This window comes from Erythrolamprus reginae, unplaced genomic scaffold (assembly GCF_031021105.1).
Source record: "Erythrolamprus reginae isolate rEryReg1 unplaced genomic scaffold, rEryReg1.hap1 H_8, whole genome shotgun sequence".
NCBI lineage: Eukaryota > Metazoa > Chordata > Lepidosauria > Squamata > Dipsadidae > Erythrolamprus > Erythrolamprus reginae.
Window position 1 is genome coordinate 781212 of NW_027248536.1, and position 18700 is coordinate 799911.

The window sequence follows — 18700 nt, forward strand, 5'->3', positions numbered from 1 at the left end:
AAATATTTGAAATTAATATAAAATGTAGAAGTCAAAGTTTCTTTTGACAGTAGATTATACTGAAATGATGAGAGGCATTAAAATAAATAGTATAGAAATTCTTTTCACGATCTTTCTCATTTTTCTAAAATTAGTTTCAAACGGCACAAATCAACTTCCAGAAAGCACTTAAAAAACACCTTAATTTTATAAAACTGCTCCCTACTTGGAAGTGATCATATTTAGACACACTATCTTAATAATTGTTAATTTCTTGGTAAGGATTTGAATTCTTAGGTTTTCACTGTATGTATGTATGTATGTATGTATGTATGTATGTATGTATGTATGTATGTATGTATAGATGTATGGATGGATGGATGGATGGATTTATTTATTTATTAGATTTCTATACTGTCCTTCTCCTAAGATGGAGAACTATGAATATAATTATAAATCACCCATATACCATGTTTCCCCAAAAATAAGACAGTCTTATAATATTTTTTGCTCCAAAAGTTGTGCTACGTCTTATTTTCGGGGGGTGCCTTATATTCCGATCCTTCCCCTTTAATTCTTGGAGCGTTGGTACGCTCCACTTGAAGAGCCTTACTGCCCCCACTGCTGCCAATTTTACTGCCGCCAGTTTCACCACCGCTGGGCCCCTCATCTGTTTGGCGGCCCATGTGTTTTCTGTTGGCCACCATGCCGGCAGGAGGTGTAATCTGGGCAGTGGCGGTCAAGGCTCAGCCCCCTCACCAGACCCATCTTTTTTCAGCGCCGGTGCCGCTTGGGGAGGAGCCCTCGATGGCCATGGGTGTGCCTCCGAATCCGGAGGCAGAAGACAGCCCGACGGATGGGCGGCTACCTGCCTGCAGGAGCAAAGGGGGCCGACGGTTTGGGCTGGTCAGCGTCGGGAGCTGCTCCTCCGCTTTCAGGATGTCACTGTTGATTTCGCTGCCGCCAGGCCTCTCAGCTGTCTGGCGTATGTATGTATGTATGTATGTATGTATGTATGTATGTATGTATGTATCAAAACATCATTTGTCACTAATCAGAAAATATACAACACCTTAAGAAACCCAAAAGACAAAATCCAACTTGAAAACCAAGGAATCTATGAAATACCATGCAAAACATGTGCAGCCACAAACAAACTAATCGAAGAATAAATGCATGCATTGCAGAACATAAAAATGCAGTCAAAAAAGAAGAAAAAACTTCCTCCCTTTTCTAGCACATTAAAAAAACAGGACATGAAATTGATTTTGAAAAAACTAAATTACTCTCCAAAACAAAACACGTATATAAAAGAATAATCATGGAAGCCATAGAGATAGAAAAACACCCCCTCTGTATGAATAAACGTGATGACACATCCCGCCTACCAGAAATTTGGAGGCCAGCCCAAACCAAAAAAACATATCACAATCATCACCATCTCAATCTTTTAACTAAATGTGATTCCACCAACCAATCAAATCATTAAAGCACAGCCACCCAATCTATTTGCAACATTTAAACCAAATCTCCACCCACACCACTATTTATAAGGAACAAATAGCAGTTGCAAACAAACTATATTCAAAGCAGCACAAAGCTAACAAATTCAGCCTGATTATGGTGTGTTCTGTCTGGGTCCCTCCAGAAGCAAACACCAACCCAAAAAGAGAATCCAGACACACTGATAAAAATCAAAGGCAGTTTATAGAATTCAAAGCAAACACAGGTAACAGAAAATGTCCTTAAAAACAGGAACACGCTGAAACTTCAAAGATGTTTCACGAAGGCCATGAAGTAAAACAGGATTCTTGCTGTCAAAAACAACGCTGGAGATAACAAACATACGCCTCCCCCAAGTCTTCCAGTCTTCTAGGCCACAAGCCAAGATCAGAGACACCGAGAAGCAAAGCAGGGTCACAGAACTTCCAGTTGATAACGCTCCACATGGCTTAAAGGGCTTGCCTGCCTTTTAAACCCTGCTGAGGAGAACCACACCCAAACCCAGCTGTTGCCAATTCAGTGATGCCAATACCTTTCTAATTGGTCCCATCTCTGAGCTGCACGTCGCTGTCTCATGTCAATTATAGCCTGTGCTTCCTCATCCAATGAGGCCAGGCTACTGGCTGGGGAGAGCCCCCCCCCCCGGGGCTCTCAGGCTGCTCCCCCTCATCCTCTTCCTGACTTTCCTCTCCCTCGTCTGCCTGGTCCTCCCCCTCCTGTTCACTGTCCCCCTCCTCCGGGCCTGGATCCAGCAGAGACGCAGCCGGTCCCTGAGGAGCCTCAGGCTGAATCACAACAATGGTGAATGTGATTTCACCGAAATGCCGCATAGACACTCAAAATATTACACAAGGTAAAACCCGAACTCAGAACAATCTACATACATATACCCGTGAAAATCAAATCAAAACAACCCCTTTACTAAAATAGCCTTATCAAATATCAAAATGTGATAAGCAATAATCAAGATCTATATTTTCCTATATTATTTAATGTGAACTTCTCCAAGTGGTAAGATAATATACAAAATAAACAATAGATAAAAACAATGTTGCCAGCAGTAGTCTATGAGGTTCCTCTGAAGCCTATGTTAGGAAGTGCACTTTCTGAACATATATAAACCTTTGACAAAGAATTGTTTAAGACTGTGATACCAAATCAGAAACCTTTGCATAACATTTTCTATCAGAGTGATATGTATAATGGAATGTTCTCTGCAGCAGCAGACTGGGAGAATTTTGCCAGAGTCTTCCCATAAAAAGACTCAGATCAAGAAACTGCACAGTCCCAATCTGGAAGAGGAAGGCATGAAGTAGTCTGGGATAACCACACCCTAGAATTTCTCAAGAAATATTTAGCAGCTCAAAAAGTATAACTATAGCTTGGAAAGATTCTGTCTATTACATGGATGTCAAGCCCAATCGCGTCATGTGACATATTGTGATCTTTTCTGCTTTTAGGAATGGCCTGTGCATGATGCATCCAGCTCATGGGCCACCAGCTTGACAGGCCTGGTCTATTAAATTTAAGCAAATAGAAGCTTGGACTTTTATTTCACTGTCTCATTTCTGGTCTTGTGTCTGACAATATGTATGGTTCAACTATTGGTAAGTTGCCTGTTCATTCAAAGGATGAATATCTCCAAGACCGCTTTCTGCCGCACGAATCCCAATGGCCGATTAGGTCCCACAGAGTTGGCCTTCTCCGAGTCCCATCGACTAAACAATGTCGTCTGGCGGGACCCAGGAGAAGAGCCTTCTCTGGGGCGGCCACAGCACTCTGGAACCAACTCCCCCCAGAGATTAGGGCTGCCCCCACCCTCCTTGCCTTTCGTAAGTTATTAAAAACTAATCTTTGCCACCAGGCATGAGGAAATTAACACACACACCCAATTGTCAATGTTAGTGCATGGTTTGATTGGATTGTGTGATAAGGGTTTTAAATTGTATTTTTAAAAATTGGATTTGTACACTGTTTATGTTGTTGTGAGCCGCCCCGAATCTTCATAGAGGGGCGGCATACAAATCTAATAAATAAATAAATAAACAAATAAACAACTAAATAAATAAATAAACAAACAAACATTCAATATAAATGCCTATAATGAATAATGATAAATCTTGAAAGAAAACTGAGGAACTCTTCTAAAAAGTCTGTATTTTTCTGCTTTCTAAAATTGTTTGTGTACTAATTATAATTATTTATATATCTATAAAAAATAAACTCCTTCCCTTTCATCACAAGTACCAACAATTTCAGTAATTTATCACTCTCTCTGTTACTATATATATGTTTTCTTCTCATATCTCATATACAGTGGTATCTCTACTTAAGAACTTAATTCGTTCCGTGACCAGGTTCTTAAATAGAAAAGTTTGTAAGTAGAAGCAATTTTTCCCATAGGAATCAATGTAAAAGCAAATAATGTGTGCAAACCCATTAAGAAAGAAATAAAAGCTCGGAATTTGGGAGGAGGAGGAGGAAGAAGAAGAGGAAGAGGACAGTCGCTGCCGAAGAAAGAAGGTGAGGTGAGGGAAATAAAATAAATCCATAACTTTAAGGCTTAAAAACAGAAATAGAGGAACTCTGAGGCAGCGAGGAGGAGCACACGCCTCCCATACACCCGGGGCGAGGCTGCCTCCCATACACTGCACCAGAGAGAGAAACCCAGGCGGGCGAGTCGGGGAAATCTCCCACTCCTTTGACTGAAAGGTGGCTGCTGCTGATACCTGCTTCCTCTTCCTTCCCATGCTGAAGGGCTCCCCTCTCCTCTCGCTTGCTTGCTTGCTTTGTAGCTGGCGCATTTCCTTCACTGTGGTGATTCCACAGTTTGGCTGAAGCCAAGTTGATCCGGCCGGGGCGAAGCAGATGCTCCGGAAGACAATCTCGCACCAGGTGTATTGCGTCCAGATGCTCCGGAAGACAACCTCGCACCAGGTGTATGGGAGGCAGCACAAGGGAATCACCACAGCGAAGTGGTTTATTCCCTCTCCAAGCACCCAGAGAAAGGAAAACACTCCGTTCACTCTGGACTGCCAAAGCCTCCTTAAGTGCCACCAAAAGGCTCCTCTGGCAGCCCAGAAAAGCCTGAGATGGCCTGGCATAAAGGGGGAATGGCAGGAAGCTGGCCGGGAAATTTTTCTGGGCCCAGGTTCTTAAGTAGAAAATGGTTCTTAAGAAGAGGCAAAAAAATCTTGACCACTTGGTTCTTATCTAGAAAAGTTCTTAAGTAGAGGCGTTCTTAGGTATAAACAAAAAGGTTATCAATATAAATAAAGCTTACATGCATTGGGATAAAGAGTGTTAAGAAATTATTGTACAAGTAACTAAGTCATGATATCTGGATCTGACAAATATTCATGAATCTCTTCTTTAGAGTCAGCTGGAAGACGAGCATGTTGAAGGTTACTGCAATTATAACAAATGGGGGTTGTTTTGCATTCCCTAGCATCTGGTCAGTTGCTCATCTTCTTTCAAATGTTCTCAATTCCCTTGACAACATTAAATGATATACCATGTCTGTCAAAGGAAGGAGAAATGATAAGAAGAAATGTATCTTGTTGGCAGATATCAACTAGTTAAGAGTTATCTAATAGAACATGAGGTCATAATTGATTCACTGTGTTAGAGAAAGGATAGCCTCCCAATTAAAGTGATTCACTTTATTATTTTTATTTTTAGTCTTTCCCTTTTGCTGTTTTTATGCAGAGGGAAAAAAAAATTGTGAGAAGATTTAAGATTATGCATTTAGAATGTACTTACAAATGTACAGGTCCATTTTAAGGTAAAGAAATGCTCTGTGTGTATGTGTGTGTGTGTGTGTGTGTGTGCACGCGTGTGTGTGTGTAAGGGATGGGGAAGAGAGATAATATTTCGACCTCTGCATTAAAGCACAGCATCCTTTCCACCTGCTTCTCTAACAGAGGCCTTGAAACAGACACCCACTACTTAACATATTACTGACAGGATGATGAGAAGGCTCCTGTCAGGCACAGGCCAGCTGGGTGTTAGAGACAAAATGCACAGCCCCAGCTGACTAGTTAGAGGAAATCTGGAGAGGTACAATTACAGAGGCATATGACAAGCCTTCATGCCTGACTGACTTGAGAACCAATGACATGGCATTAAACAGCAATCCTTCCCATCCAGTGGTCACAAAACAGCAATAAGTCAACTGATGCACTGTTGTAAAATCATGATTTATTCCTTTGCTTTGAATACACAAGACTACAGCATGATGTTCTGGTAGAGTACCACAGCAGGTTCACTTGGGGCCCAAACTTCTCAGGCCTGTCTACAACAGGCATAAAATCAATGCTCCAGCAATGCCTTTCTGAAAATGCTTCTCACGCTAGTTTAGGAAGAGCAAAAAATACAGTGAATTCACTCCCACAAATATTAAGTTCTGATATGTATCATAGATCTAAGAAGTACAGCAACAAAAGGTATGTGAGATGGCAAAATAAAAACATTATAAAATAAATGTTTTGGAAATAAATATGAACATGGTATGCATTCATTGTAGTGACAAGGGGCAGCTGATCGGTAGTGAAACTCTCATAACTTTTTAAGCGAAATCTATTGCTTTTCACCAACACAACTCTCAATGGTCTCAGACATTTCCTCTATTTAATTTTTATGCATAATACGTTTAGTGCTTTATTATCATAATGGCACAGGGCTCCCAGATGTACAGTACAGCACTTTTGTACTCCCATCTCCCTTCTCTGGCCCCTCCCCAAAAAGGAGAACTCAAGAAGGAGAGAACTTGAATTATTTGATCTTGATCCTACTCCCCTTAGTGAACCAAAACTGAGCTGATAACATGGAAGTGACATCATAATTCAGTCTGCATGAACTGTCATAAACACTTGATATTAAGTTAACCTCCAAAGATAAATGACAGCTCCTTCAACAAAAGAAGGGAATTGCTAACACTATTACAGAAAAGTTTTAAAAAAACACTCCTGGTTTTATTAGGCAATAAATGGAAAATTAATTCCTTGATAAAGTTAATACGCTCTTATTTAAATATCCAAGATCGATACAAAATATTAAATATAGCTGACAACCTTAGAATTCAGTTTTATATTCAATATATATATTGAATATATATGTTCGCCCTAGAACAAGGACAGAAACACCAGCCTGAAGATGACGAGTGGGACCTCGTCGAAACGTCGCCAGAAATTTCTAAATCCTACATGGGAAGAAACCCAAATATACCAAGACCGTCATACCTGTACCTGTGAAAATCTATGAAAACATATATTTATATTTATATTTATATTTATTTATATAGTCCCAGTGAGGGTATGGCTAGCTAATGAGGCCAAAATAAGGCCGAAATAGATCTATCCTGGTCTCCCTTAATTTTCAAATTCAGCAAAAAAACATGTGACACATACAGATAGAATTGTCAGCTATCAATAAAATTAACTGCCTTGGAAAAGGCCCTGGGTTGGACCAAGAGGCAAAAAAGGAGCTGTGATGTTCCTTCAATACACCAGGGTGATTCGACACAAAAATATGTAACCCATCCCTGGTGCAGAGCTGAAGGGATTGGATACTGTAGCCTAGAGGTTAATTCTCTGCCTTACAAGGCAAAGGTTGCAAGTTCAAGTCCCAGTGAGGGTATGGCTAGCTGATGAGGCCAAAATAAGGCCGAAATAGATCTATCCTGGTTTCCCTTAATTTTCAAATTCAGCAAACAAGCATGTGACATATTGCTTTTGCCTTTTCTACAAGTTGAGAATAATTGCATTGAAATAATATAGTTTATCAGGAGAATGAAAAGATTTGACTTTCTCCCCACTGGGTCTTAGGTTATGTGTGGGGTTGGAGATCAGGAAAAGAGAGTCCATTCTTCTTCTGCCCTGCTTCTTCTTGCTATCCTTCTGTGATTAACAAGCTGAGGATCACCGTGAAGGAATTTCCTCTGAGGTTGGATGGAATGGAGACAAGACATCCCACAGATCAATTCCATGAACTGACCATCAAGTGTGAGCTTGCTTAGCTTATTTTAAAAGTCTGCCATGATTGGCCAGCTATTGCAAGTTAACTTATACTTAAGAAAGCTGCTGCACTGAGTACACTAACAATTCTAGCTATAACCTCACAGAAAAGCTGATGTTGTTTTGCATTTGATTCATTTTCAAAAAAATTCTTGCCATGCTAGCTGAAAAGAAGAAAAATATCTCTTTCAACATTCCAGACCTTTACTTCTGTTTTCTTAAAAAAAATGGAGGAAGAGGACTGTGTAGAAAAGAAAATGGTATTACTAGTCCTTCTAAGCAATTTATAAGAAGCAAGTTACAGTAATGCAATTCACTGATATGGCATGTTGTTTCTGGGGTGGGGATGGGGAATCCAAGGATTTATATTCCACAAATAAAAAGCCAACAAATCATTCAATAAGTTTTTAAAATTAATTAAAATTAATGTTTTTGTAATGGATTTATCTTCAAATGAGCATTAGTTTTTTGAAAATGTTAGCAAATCTGCCTTATTGTTAAGGCAAGAATAGATGCTCGCATGGTTAAAGTCTGATATTAAAGTATTAAGTAAAGCAAAAGGTTTGAGGGAGTTTGATTCATTTATTTATGGGCTTAAATTAAGCAGATACTATGCAGATATAAATGATGACCACTGGCATGAAGGCAATGTTATTTTCAACTTAACGGTGATGGATTTAGCGTTATAAATGACACCACAAGGGAAAAGCTGAAACAAACAGGACTGTTTGGCATGGATAAACACAGCATACCCTTTATCTCAGATCCATTTGCAATGACACAAGAAAGCCATTTCAGCCTAGGCAGAGGCATAGAACTGATGTAATAAAAAAAGTATTTGTAATAGTAAGTCATTATCAGTCTGAAGAGCTGCTCAAAATCAGAGTCATTACAGTATATCTTCCCCAAACACTACTAGATTTAGGATAGCAGCTATTATCATGGCTCTTTGATTCCTGTCTAGTCGGTCCGATGGAATAAGCCACAAGTGAATAATAAAGATCTTATAATAGCCCTTAAGAATTCTTTATAGGTTGGAAGGCATAGAAATCTATCTCTAGAGGGTTAAAGAACTCTCATCCCTGGGTAACAAAAAGTAATTAACCTGCCTTAATGTATTTGAGTAAGCCTATATCAATCAGACTTCCGTGCTTCAAGAGTCAGATTAAAACGAGATCTTTTAAAAAGAGTATGTAGATATTGTCTCTTAAGTATATAAGGGACATATTTAAATCTAGAGAGATATGCAAGCCTTTTTTGTAAGATGCTCAATATAGTCTACTTGAAAAGAGATGTGTGAAGTACTCACAGTGCTTAGCTTGCTGGAGGTAATAATGATGCGTCTCTCATGCAACATGCTGGCATAAAGTTGTAGCATGTTATTCACATCCACAGCAACAAAATATTCAGTAAGGTTTCTCTAGTAAATGAAAAATAAGTACACATTAATAAAAGTAACTGAATTATATATAAATTTATTTGTGTCTAGTTACAATAGTTTTTTTAAAAGAAATGTATCTTCTTAATAAGCATTTAATTGAAATTTATTTTTTATCATTTGCATATTTTGAAAACACGTCTAAGAATAATCTTATATTTTCAGAAAGGCGACTCTTGAATTGCTTGTTTTTGAGTTTACTATATATCTATAACTTTATTTAAAACTCCAATTTTATATACACAGTAAATCCTATGTAACCCTTGCATTAATTTTAGTTAAATTAGGTGCATAAATGTAGATACAGACCCATTGCTGCCATACATTATCCAAAATATCCAACATTATTACATTAATAATTATGCAGTTCCAATAGGTGAATGAAGCCATATTAATAAGAGACTTTAATTAATAGCTATTCAGATTTCTGCAGATGTTTTAATCTGTAGTGTATTGCAAATATAATCAAAACTTACACTTTCAGGAACAGTTGGTAATCCAGTTAAATCAGGAGTAATAAAATACGAATGCTAGTCAAGAAAAAAAATATAAATACAAAATTATTATTATTCAAAAACATAAAATAATTATAAAATAATACTGTCTGTATACGCGACTAAATTTTAGATCTGCTTTGAGAGGCCATATTAGTAATCAGATAATTCAACTCACGCTTTAGATAATTCAACTCACCCTGACATATCAATTTAAAAAATTAACTTCTGCTGAAACTGTACAGTAATGTTAATTCTGCATACATACTAAAGAGATTTATAACAGCAACAATGCAAAAGAGGATCAGAAAATAGCTTTGAACAATAAACTTAAAATGAAAGCATTTGGCTTTCAGAAAAATACCCCTTTAGTTTCTCCGACACATACCACTATTCAAATTATTAACTAGTTTTATGGATTAATAGAGATGTGCACTACAATAAAAACATATCCATACTATTTTCTTACCTCTAGAGTGATACATAATTGGAAACAAGGAAGGAGTATGTAATATTCCTCACAAAATGTAATTTTGTTTTGGGGATTTTAGTTACTGATCCTTACTGATCCTTATCCTTATGTTCTCATTATGAATATTTTTTTTAAAATAAGATATGTTCTCCATGGTTTTTAAAAGAAATGAGAGGTAACAAAACAGAGAGGCTTTTACAAAGGAGAAAGGAAAAAAGGTTGCTCATTTGGGAAAGAGGAAAGAGACCTCAAATTCTCAATTTCTGCATTTGAAACCTTCCCTGCCAATTCCCCATTGGGACGGGGACGGTAGGCACGATAGTGCACATATGCATGCCCCTTACTGACCTTAGGAATCAGATGAGGTCAACAGTGGATAGTCAAAGGTTAAGTTTTGGGGGTTTGGTGATGAAACTACAGAGTCAGGTAGTGAGTCCCAGGCATTAACTACTTGGTTGTTAAAGTTGTATTTTCTACAGACAAGTTTGGAGCGGTTTACTTTGAGTTTGTATCTGTTATTCCAAGTCTATTCCAGTAGACGTGAAATTTTAGATCTGAATAACATTGAACTACTCAGCCTACGTTCTGATCTAAGCTTAGTACACAACATCATCTACCTTAATGTCCTACCTGTTAACGACTACTTTAATTTCAACTGCAATAATGTTAGGGCTATCAATAGATACAAACTAAACATAACTTGCTTTAATCTTGATTACAGAAAATACGACTTTGCAATAGAGTAGTAAATGTCTGGAACACTTTACCTGAACCTGTTGTTAGTTTCTCTAACCCCTATACTTTTTACCTTAAACTGTCTACCATGGACATTATACATTTCTTAAGAGGTCCCTAAGGGGGCATGCATAAGTGCACCAACATGCTTACTATCCCTGTCCTGTTATACCCATTTATATGTACAGTGATACGTCATCTTATGAACTTCATTGGTTCCGGGACGAGGTTTGTAAGGTGAAAAGTTTGTAAGATGAAACAATGTTTCCCATAGGAATCAATGGAAAAGCAATTAGGTTTAGGTTTAGGTTTAGGTTTATTGGATTTATATCCTCTCCGCAAACTCGGGGCGGCTCACAACAATAATAAAAAACAGTACAGTACACAATACCAAATCCAATGCCCACCCATCCAGTTCCAATTTAAATTAATAATCTCATAAAAAACAGTATATATAAAAAACAGGCACACAGTCAATCAATCAACAAAACAACATGGGCAAGGGGGAGGTGTTTTAGTTCCCCCATGCCTGACGGCAAAGGTGGGTCTTAAGGAGTTTACAAAAGGCAGGGAGGGTGGGGGCAATTCTAATCTCAGGGGGGAGCTGGTTCCAAAGGGTCGGGGCCCCCACAGAGAAGGCTCTTCCCCTGGGTCCCGCCAGACGACATTGTTTAGTCGACGGGACCCGGAGAAGGCCAACTCTGTGGAACCTAACCGGTCGCTGGGATTCATGCGGCAGGAGGCGGTCCCGAAGATATTCTGGTCCGGTGCCATGAAGGGCTTTATAGGTCATAACCAACACTTTGAATTGTGACCGGAAACTGATCGGCAGCCAATGCAGACTGCGGAATGTTGGAGTGATATGGGCATACTTGGAGAAGCCCATAATTGCTCTCGCAGCTGCATTCTGCACGATCTGAAGTTTCCGAACACTTTTCAAATGTAGCCCCATGTAGAGAGCGTTACAGTAGTCGAGCCTCGAGGTGATGAGGGCATGAGTGACTGTGAGCAATGACTCCCGGTCCAAATAGGGCCGCAACTGGCGCCCCAGGCGAACCTGGGCAAACGCCCCCCTCGCCACAGCTGAAAGATATTTTTCTAATGTGAGCTGTGGATTGAGGAGGACGCCCAAGTTGCGGACCCTCTCTGAGGGGGTCAATAATTCCCCCCCCCAGGGTAATGGACGGACAGATAGAATTGTCCTTGGGAGGCAAAACCCACAGCCACTCCGTCTTGTCTGGGTTGAGTTTGAGTTTGTTGACACCCATCCAGGCCCCAACAGCCTCCAGGCACCGGCACATCACTTCCACTGCTTCGTTGACTGGACATGGGGTGGAGATGTACAACTAGGTATTATCGGCATATTGATGATACCTTACCCCATGCCCTTGGATGATCTCACCCAGCGGTTTCATGTAGATATTAAATAGCAGGGGGGAGAGGACCGACCCCTGAGGCACCCAACAAGGGAGAAACCTCGGGGTCGACCTCTGACCCCCCACTAACACCGACTGCGACCGACCGAAGAGGTAGGAGGAGAACCACTGAAGAACAGTGCCTCCCACTCCCAACCCCTCCAGCCGGCGCAGAAGGATACCATGGTCGATGGTATCGAAAGCCGCTGAGAGGTCAAGGAGCACCAGGACAGAGGACAAGCCCCTGTCCCGGGCCCGCCAGAGATCACCCATCAACGCGACCAAAGCAGTTTCCGTGCTGTAGCCGGGCCTGAATCCAGACTGCTGAGGACCTAGATAATCGGCTTCATCCAAGGACCGCTGGAGTTGAAGTGCCACCACCTTCTCGACAACCTTCCCCATGAAGGGAAGGTTGGAGACTGGACGGTAGTTATTAAGCACGGCTGGGTCCAGGGAAGGCTTCTTGAGGAGGGGGCGCACAACCGCCTCCTTATAAAGTGGTGGAAAGGACCCCCTCCCCAAGGAGGCGTTGACAATCTCCTGGACCCAGCTCCGTGTCACCCCTCGACTGGCCGAAACCAGCCAAGAGGGACACGGATCCAGTAAACAGGTGGCGGAACTCACAGCTCCAATGGCCTTGTCCACTTCATCAGTCAAACTCCTCCCAGACAGATGGACAAAGACGTTTAGCCCCAGTCACCTCGACTGACTCATTGTCAGTCGACTCTGTTTCACAATTGGAGTCGAGGTCCGCTCGGATCCGGGTGATTTTATCAGCGAAAAACGTGTTAAAATCCTCGGCACTACTCTGCAAGGGCTCCCCAACTCCCCTCTGATTAAGAAGGGAGCGGGTTACCCTAAACAGAGCGGCCGGGCGGGATTCCGCTGATGCAATCAAGGCGGCATGATACGCGCATCTTACCGCCTTGAGCGCCACTTTGTAAGTCTTAATATGAGCTCTTACAAGTGTTCGATCGGATTCGGACTTACTCTTCCTCCATCGCTTCTCCAGACGTCTCTTCTGGCGCTTCAACACCCGGAGCTCCTTGTTGAACCATGGAGCTCTACGGGGTCTAGTGCCGCGGAGAGGTCGCAACGGCGCAATCCGGTCAAGAGCCTCCCCTGCAGCCTTGTTCCAGGCCTCAGCAAGAGACTCTGCCGAACTGTGGACAAGTGTATCTGGAATAACCCCAAGCGCCATCTGGAAGCCTTCTGGATCCATCAGGCGTCTGGGGCGGAACCTCCTAATTGGTTCCGCCTCCCTGCGGGGAAGGATTGGAGCCAGGAAGTTAAGCCGCAGTAGGAAATGATCTGACCACGACAAAGGCAGCACTTCTAAGCCCCTTAATCTCAGATCATTACTCAGTTGCTCAGAGAGGAATATCATATCGGGTGCGTGCCCACCCTCGTGAGTCGGACCCTGAACTACTTGAGTCAGGTCCATGGCTGTCATGGTGGCCATGAACTCCTGAGCCAGTCCAGAGGAACCGCCGTGCGACGGCAGTTTGAAGTCCCCCAGGACGATAAGTCCGGGGAACTCCACCGCCAGCCCGGCCACCTCCTCGAGCAGCACAGGCAGGGCTGTTGACACGCAGCTGGGAGGCAGGTACGTGAGTAACAAGCCCACCTGAACCCCTAAGTCCAACTTCACCAGGAGGGACTCGCAACCCGCAACCTCTGGGGCAATGAGCCTACGCAGGCCAAGACTCTCCCTGGCTATAATAGCCACTCCTCCCCCCCTTCCCTGGGGTCGAGGTTGGTGCCATACCCGAAACCCAGCTGGGCAAATTTCAGAGAGAGGAACTCCTCCCTCCGGGCCCAGCCAGGTTTCGGACACACAAGCCAGGTCGGCCTCCTCATCCAGGATCAGATCCCGGATGAGGAGAGCTTTATTTACCACCGACCTGGCATTGAGTAGCAACAACTTGAGCCCAGGGCCAGAATTACACTCATCACCAGTGCTTTGAGTTAAGCTCATGGAGCCTGAAGAAGGGATCGCTACTAAGCAGCGATTCCTCCTTCCCCTGGAACGGCTAGCTCCATGGCTTCCGCCATACCTGCCTCTCCCCAGCAAGACCGGGATATTTTGACCCTCTGCCACCCCAGAGATAAGTGTCCCCTCCCCTCCTGCCCCTCCAGCGTCAGGTGTGCCAAAAATTCCATTCATGTCATATTCATTCATTCCATACATATTATAATCCCTCCCACCCACTCCATTCCATCTATCACCCCCCTCCCATTCATTTTCATTCACAGTATTCCATTCATTCCAATAATTACTAAAATAGTCCCATTCATTCATGCCATCACTACCATCCTCCCATCCACTTAAAAATCCCCACAATAATTTAATTAAAAAGAGTTAATATAAAACTAATAGTTCATATTATTAAAATATTAATTATTAAAAATATAGAGAAATATAAGTAATAAAAATAAAAATATAAGTAGAAGATATTTCAACTGGTCAGTTAATTAATCAAGCCAAGTTCATATAGATATCATCCAGTCTAAAAAGGTGAGTCCGTGGGATGTATGATGTTATTAGTAGGACAAACAGTCCTGAGTATAAACTCTGTCCTCTGTCCTCCCAGGTTTTCTCTTTGCCACTGTCGTTGTTATCAGTTTTCTCACCTCCACGACACCCCCGGTCTCTCATGGGTTGCCCCAAATGTCTACCAGTACCTCTGCTGTTATTTGAGAGGTATCTCTGTATCTCCTGGTCTTCAGTTATAGCATCCAGCAGCCACAAGGTTTTCATACTGTCAATTTCAATCTGGCAGTTTCTTTCTCACAATCTCCTTGTTCACTATAATGGCAGACCCTCCTTCTTCCAGGCACTCCAGCACCGAGTATGTCCACCGCAAAGCCCTCCGACGTCAAGCGTGCCCACCATGTAACCACTCGGCGTGCAGCGTCTATCCGGTAGATCCCGTTGTTTTTGGGAACGTCCTGCTGTTGTGGGGGACGTTTTCCTCCATCTACTTTCCTCCTCGGCCCGTGCACAGTCGGCCCAGCATGCTTGCCCTGAACATTCGCACGCTCGCTCGCTCCTTCTCAGTCCCTCTCCACCTCTCCTTTTCCACCTCTGTCCGTGTCAGTATGAGTCAATGCTGGGTGGCAACCCCCACTCTTCTTATCTCTGCCAGCCCCCGGGTTGAGCCTCAATGTAATTGCAACAATACAGCTCACCCCACTGCAGAATGCTCTTAAAAAGTGTGGATTCAGGGCAGAATCAAGCCAGCTCGGTCACGATCGCCATTTTCCGAGCCCCAGCTGATCGGGGCTCCCAGCTTTCTCACAGCAGGAAATAAAGAGAAAAGCACTGCCGAGACACAAGGTAACACGATCCTCCGAAACGGGGGAGTCTAATCCTTCTGAACTATCTGTTGTTTTTCAAAATTAACTGAAAAATTTCCCTATATTTGATCTTAATGCCGTAGTCCAGCGGAGCAGCAGTCTCTTCCCTCCCTCCTGCTACTCAACCGGAACCGGTTAATGAGTGCAAGTCCAAAACTCACCCCTTTTGCCAGCCAAGGCGCCCGTTTTTATGCTGCTGGGATTCCCCTGAGGCTCCCCTCCATAGGAAACCCCACCTCCGGACTTCCATGTTTTTGTGATGCTGCAGGGGAATCCCACCAGGGGAATCCCAGCAGCGCAAAAACAGGAGCTTCGCTGGCAACGGAAGTCCAGAGGTGGGGTTCCCCAGCAAGGGGAGCCTCAGCGAAATTGCATCATTGCAAAAACATGGAAGTCCTCGAAACCCCACCTCCAGACTTCCCTGTTTTTGTGATGCTGCGATTTCGCTGAGGCTCCCCTTGCTGGGAAACCCCACCTCCGGGCTTCCATTGCCAGTGAAGCGCCCATTTTTGCGCTGCTGAGATTACCCTGCAGCATCACAAAAACATGGAAGTCCGGAGGTGGTGTTTCCCATGGAGGGGAGCCTCAGGGAAAACCCAACAGTGCAAAAACGGGTGTGGCAACAGAAGTCCAGAGGCGGGGCATCCCAGTGGCGGTGGCTTGGGTTTGTAAGGTGAAAATAGTTTGGAAAAAGAGGCAAAAAAATCTTAAACCCCGGGTTTGTATCTCAAAAAGTTTGTATGATGAGGGGTTTGTAAGATGAGGTATCACTGTACTCATGTTTTGTGTTTATGGCTATGATTTGCTTCTTTATATCCATTTTTCATGTGTCCTGTTTCCTTGCACTTGTTGACAAATAAATGAAAATAAAAGTTGACAGAAAATATTTCAAATTACAGATCAATTTCTTTGTGCTGAGTCACCTGAAAATGGAATCAATCATTAACCAATCCATTATCCTCCACTTAGAAACAAACAACCTACTCCTAATTGTTGTGAGTGTTCCTTGTCCACCTCAGGTCATGTCAGATTCTGAGGATGATGAGCCAGGCTCCTCTGGATACCTTGGACCAGGGGGGTTGCCAGCTGATGCAGAGAGAGAGTGAGGGAGAAAGTAACCTGAGGGAACCCGAGGAATCACTAAAGGGGGCTGATATGCTAATTGAGGAGTGGTACCAGTTGGAGGATGAGGGGATAATCAATGGATAAGACCCTCGTAATAGGAGATTGCTTCAAAGACAAGAGAAGTTGCATAGTAAAAGGTATTAGCTTACACCTTAGCCTCTTGGGGGGGGTGTTCTGTCATTTCAAGGCAGTATAAAGGCAAAGGATTTGGGGTAATTGGGTGCGGGGTTTCAGCGCTCTTCATGGAAGAGGTTGTAGTGTGGGGGGGTGCTTGAACAAGGCTTTAAAACCATGATTTCTGCCTCAATAAAAGACATTCTCTGCTGGATGATTTTTTGCTCAAGATCTTGGTGAGCTGATTCATATGCTTAAATGATAACTGGACTTGTTATCTAAGGAATTCCAATTAAGCCAAGTTTCCCTGACCTTGTTGATGCTTCATTCTGGAGAGAGAAATAACTCCCCTTTTCCTTGCTATTTTAAACCTGCTTTAACTGTGTGTGCATTTATCAATAAAGAGTATGATTTTATCATGCAATAAGGAACTTTTTGAGTCGGGAGGGTTCGCTCCGGGGGCTGTGCACAGAACACTAATAAACAATTTGGTTTCAGAAAAAAATTTATCCTGGAATTTTTGTACACTGCAAAAACATATGGGCTACAAAACTTGATCAGGACAAAGCAATAGATGCAATTTACATAGACTTCTGTAAAGCCTTTGATCCAGTAATACACAACAAACTACTTCTAAAACTAAAAATCCTATGGCATCTCTGGACCCCTACATAATTGGATAGCTGCTTTCCTGTCAAACAGATGTGGTCAAAATAGGGAGTATCCTATCAAATCCTGCATCAGTTAAAGTGGTGTGCCCCAAAGCAGAGTTTTTGGACTAACACTCTTTATACTTTACATAAATGATATTTGCGATCATATTTTAAGCAACTGTGTGTCTCTTCATTGATGATGTAAAACTATTTAACATCACCGACAATGCTGTACCCTTTAAAAAGTCCTTGACTTTGCGTCAGAATGGTCAAATAATTGGCAACTGAACCAACAATGCTCTATCTTATATATTAGCAAAAATAATCAGAATACAAAATACAAGCTGAATGGACATGGCCTTGTTGATGACACTCACTGTCAAGGACCTTGAAGTACTCATATCTAATGACCTAAGCGCCAAAGCCCACTGTAACAACATCGCCAAAAAGGCATTAGGAGTGGTAAACCTAATCTTGTTTAGCTTCTTTTCTGGTAATATTACACTATTAACCAGAGCATACAAAACATTTGCTAGACCAATTCTTGAATACATCTCATCTGTCTGGAACCTGCACTGCATATCAAACATTAATACAACTGAGCATTTCCAGAGATATTTCATGAGACAAGTCTTCCACTGCTCTGCTCACAACAAAATACCTTATGCTACCAGACTTAAAATTCTGAGCTTAGACAACCTAGAACTACACCGCCTTTGGTATGACCTAAGCTTGATTCATAAAATTATCAGCTACAATGTCCTTCCTGTCAACAACTACTTCAGCTTCAACCACAACAATACACAAGCACACAATAGATAAAAATGTAAAGTGAACCGCTCCAAACTGCATTGCAGAAAATATAATTTTAGCGACAGAGTGATCAATGCCTGGAATGCACTACCTGACTCTGTAGTTTCACCCCCAAATCCCCAAAATTTTAACCTTAGACTGTCTACTGTTGACCTCACCCCATTCCTAAGAGGTCTATAAGGGGCATGCAAAAGCACACCAGCATGCCCACCGTCCCTACCCTAATGTTTCCTTTTATTCATATTCATGTATTCAAATCATGTTTATACTTTATTTAATCCAATATGTGCTTGCAGGACACTTGACAAGCAGTTGTAAATGGGAACAGATTGAAAAGCCCCTGAAATGTAGTCACATAACTAGAAGCAACACAATCATTTAAACAGCTGGTGATTGTTCACATTCCATAAAGCATCTGTTCTAAGACTGTCATAGAGGCAAACTCATAAAATCACTGACCATAAGTCGAGGACTGTCTGCATGTTTAATCTGATCAACTGGCTTGTATCCGTGGGTTTTTACATCTTTGGATTATTTCCTAAATACCTTTCCTGGATTTTTGGCAAGATGTAATTTAGAGAGATT

The 18700-nt window shown here is 42.2% G+C and overlaps 1 protein-coding gene across 2 annotated transcripts in view; it reads right to left on the reverse strand.

Annotated features, from left to right (window-relative positions):
- The window catches only part of LOC139155887 (DENN domain-containing protein 1B-like), a 241947-nt gene that overhangs the window by 112909 nt on the left and 110338 nt on the right, over positions 1 to 18700 (reverse strand). For both annotated transcript variants that reach the window (XM_070731234.1, XM_070731235.1), the window contains exons 8-9: positions 9411 to 9464; positions 8806 to 8916 (exon numbers count right to left, since the gene is read on the reverse strand). In XM_070731234.1, coding sequence (XP_070587335.1) covers positions 8806 to 8916; positions 9411 to 9464 — 165 coding nt within the window. The remainder of the gene's footprint in view (positions 1 to 8805; positions 8917 to 9410; positions 9465 to 18700) is intronic.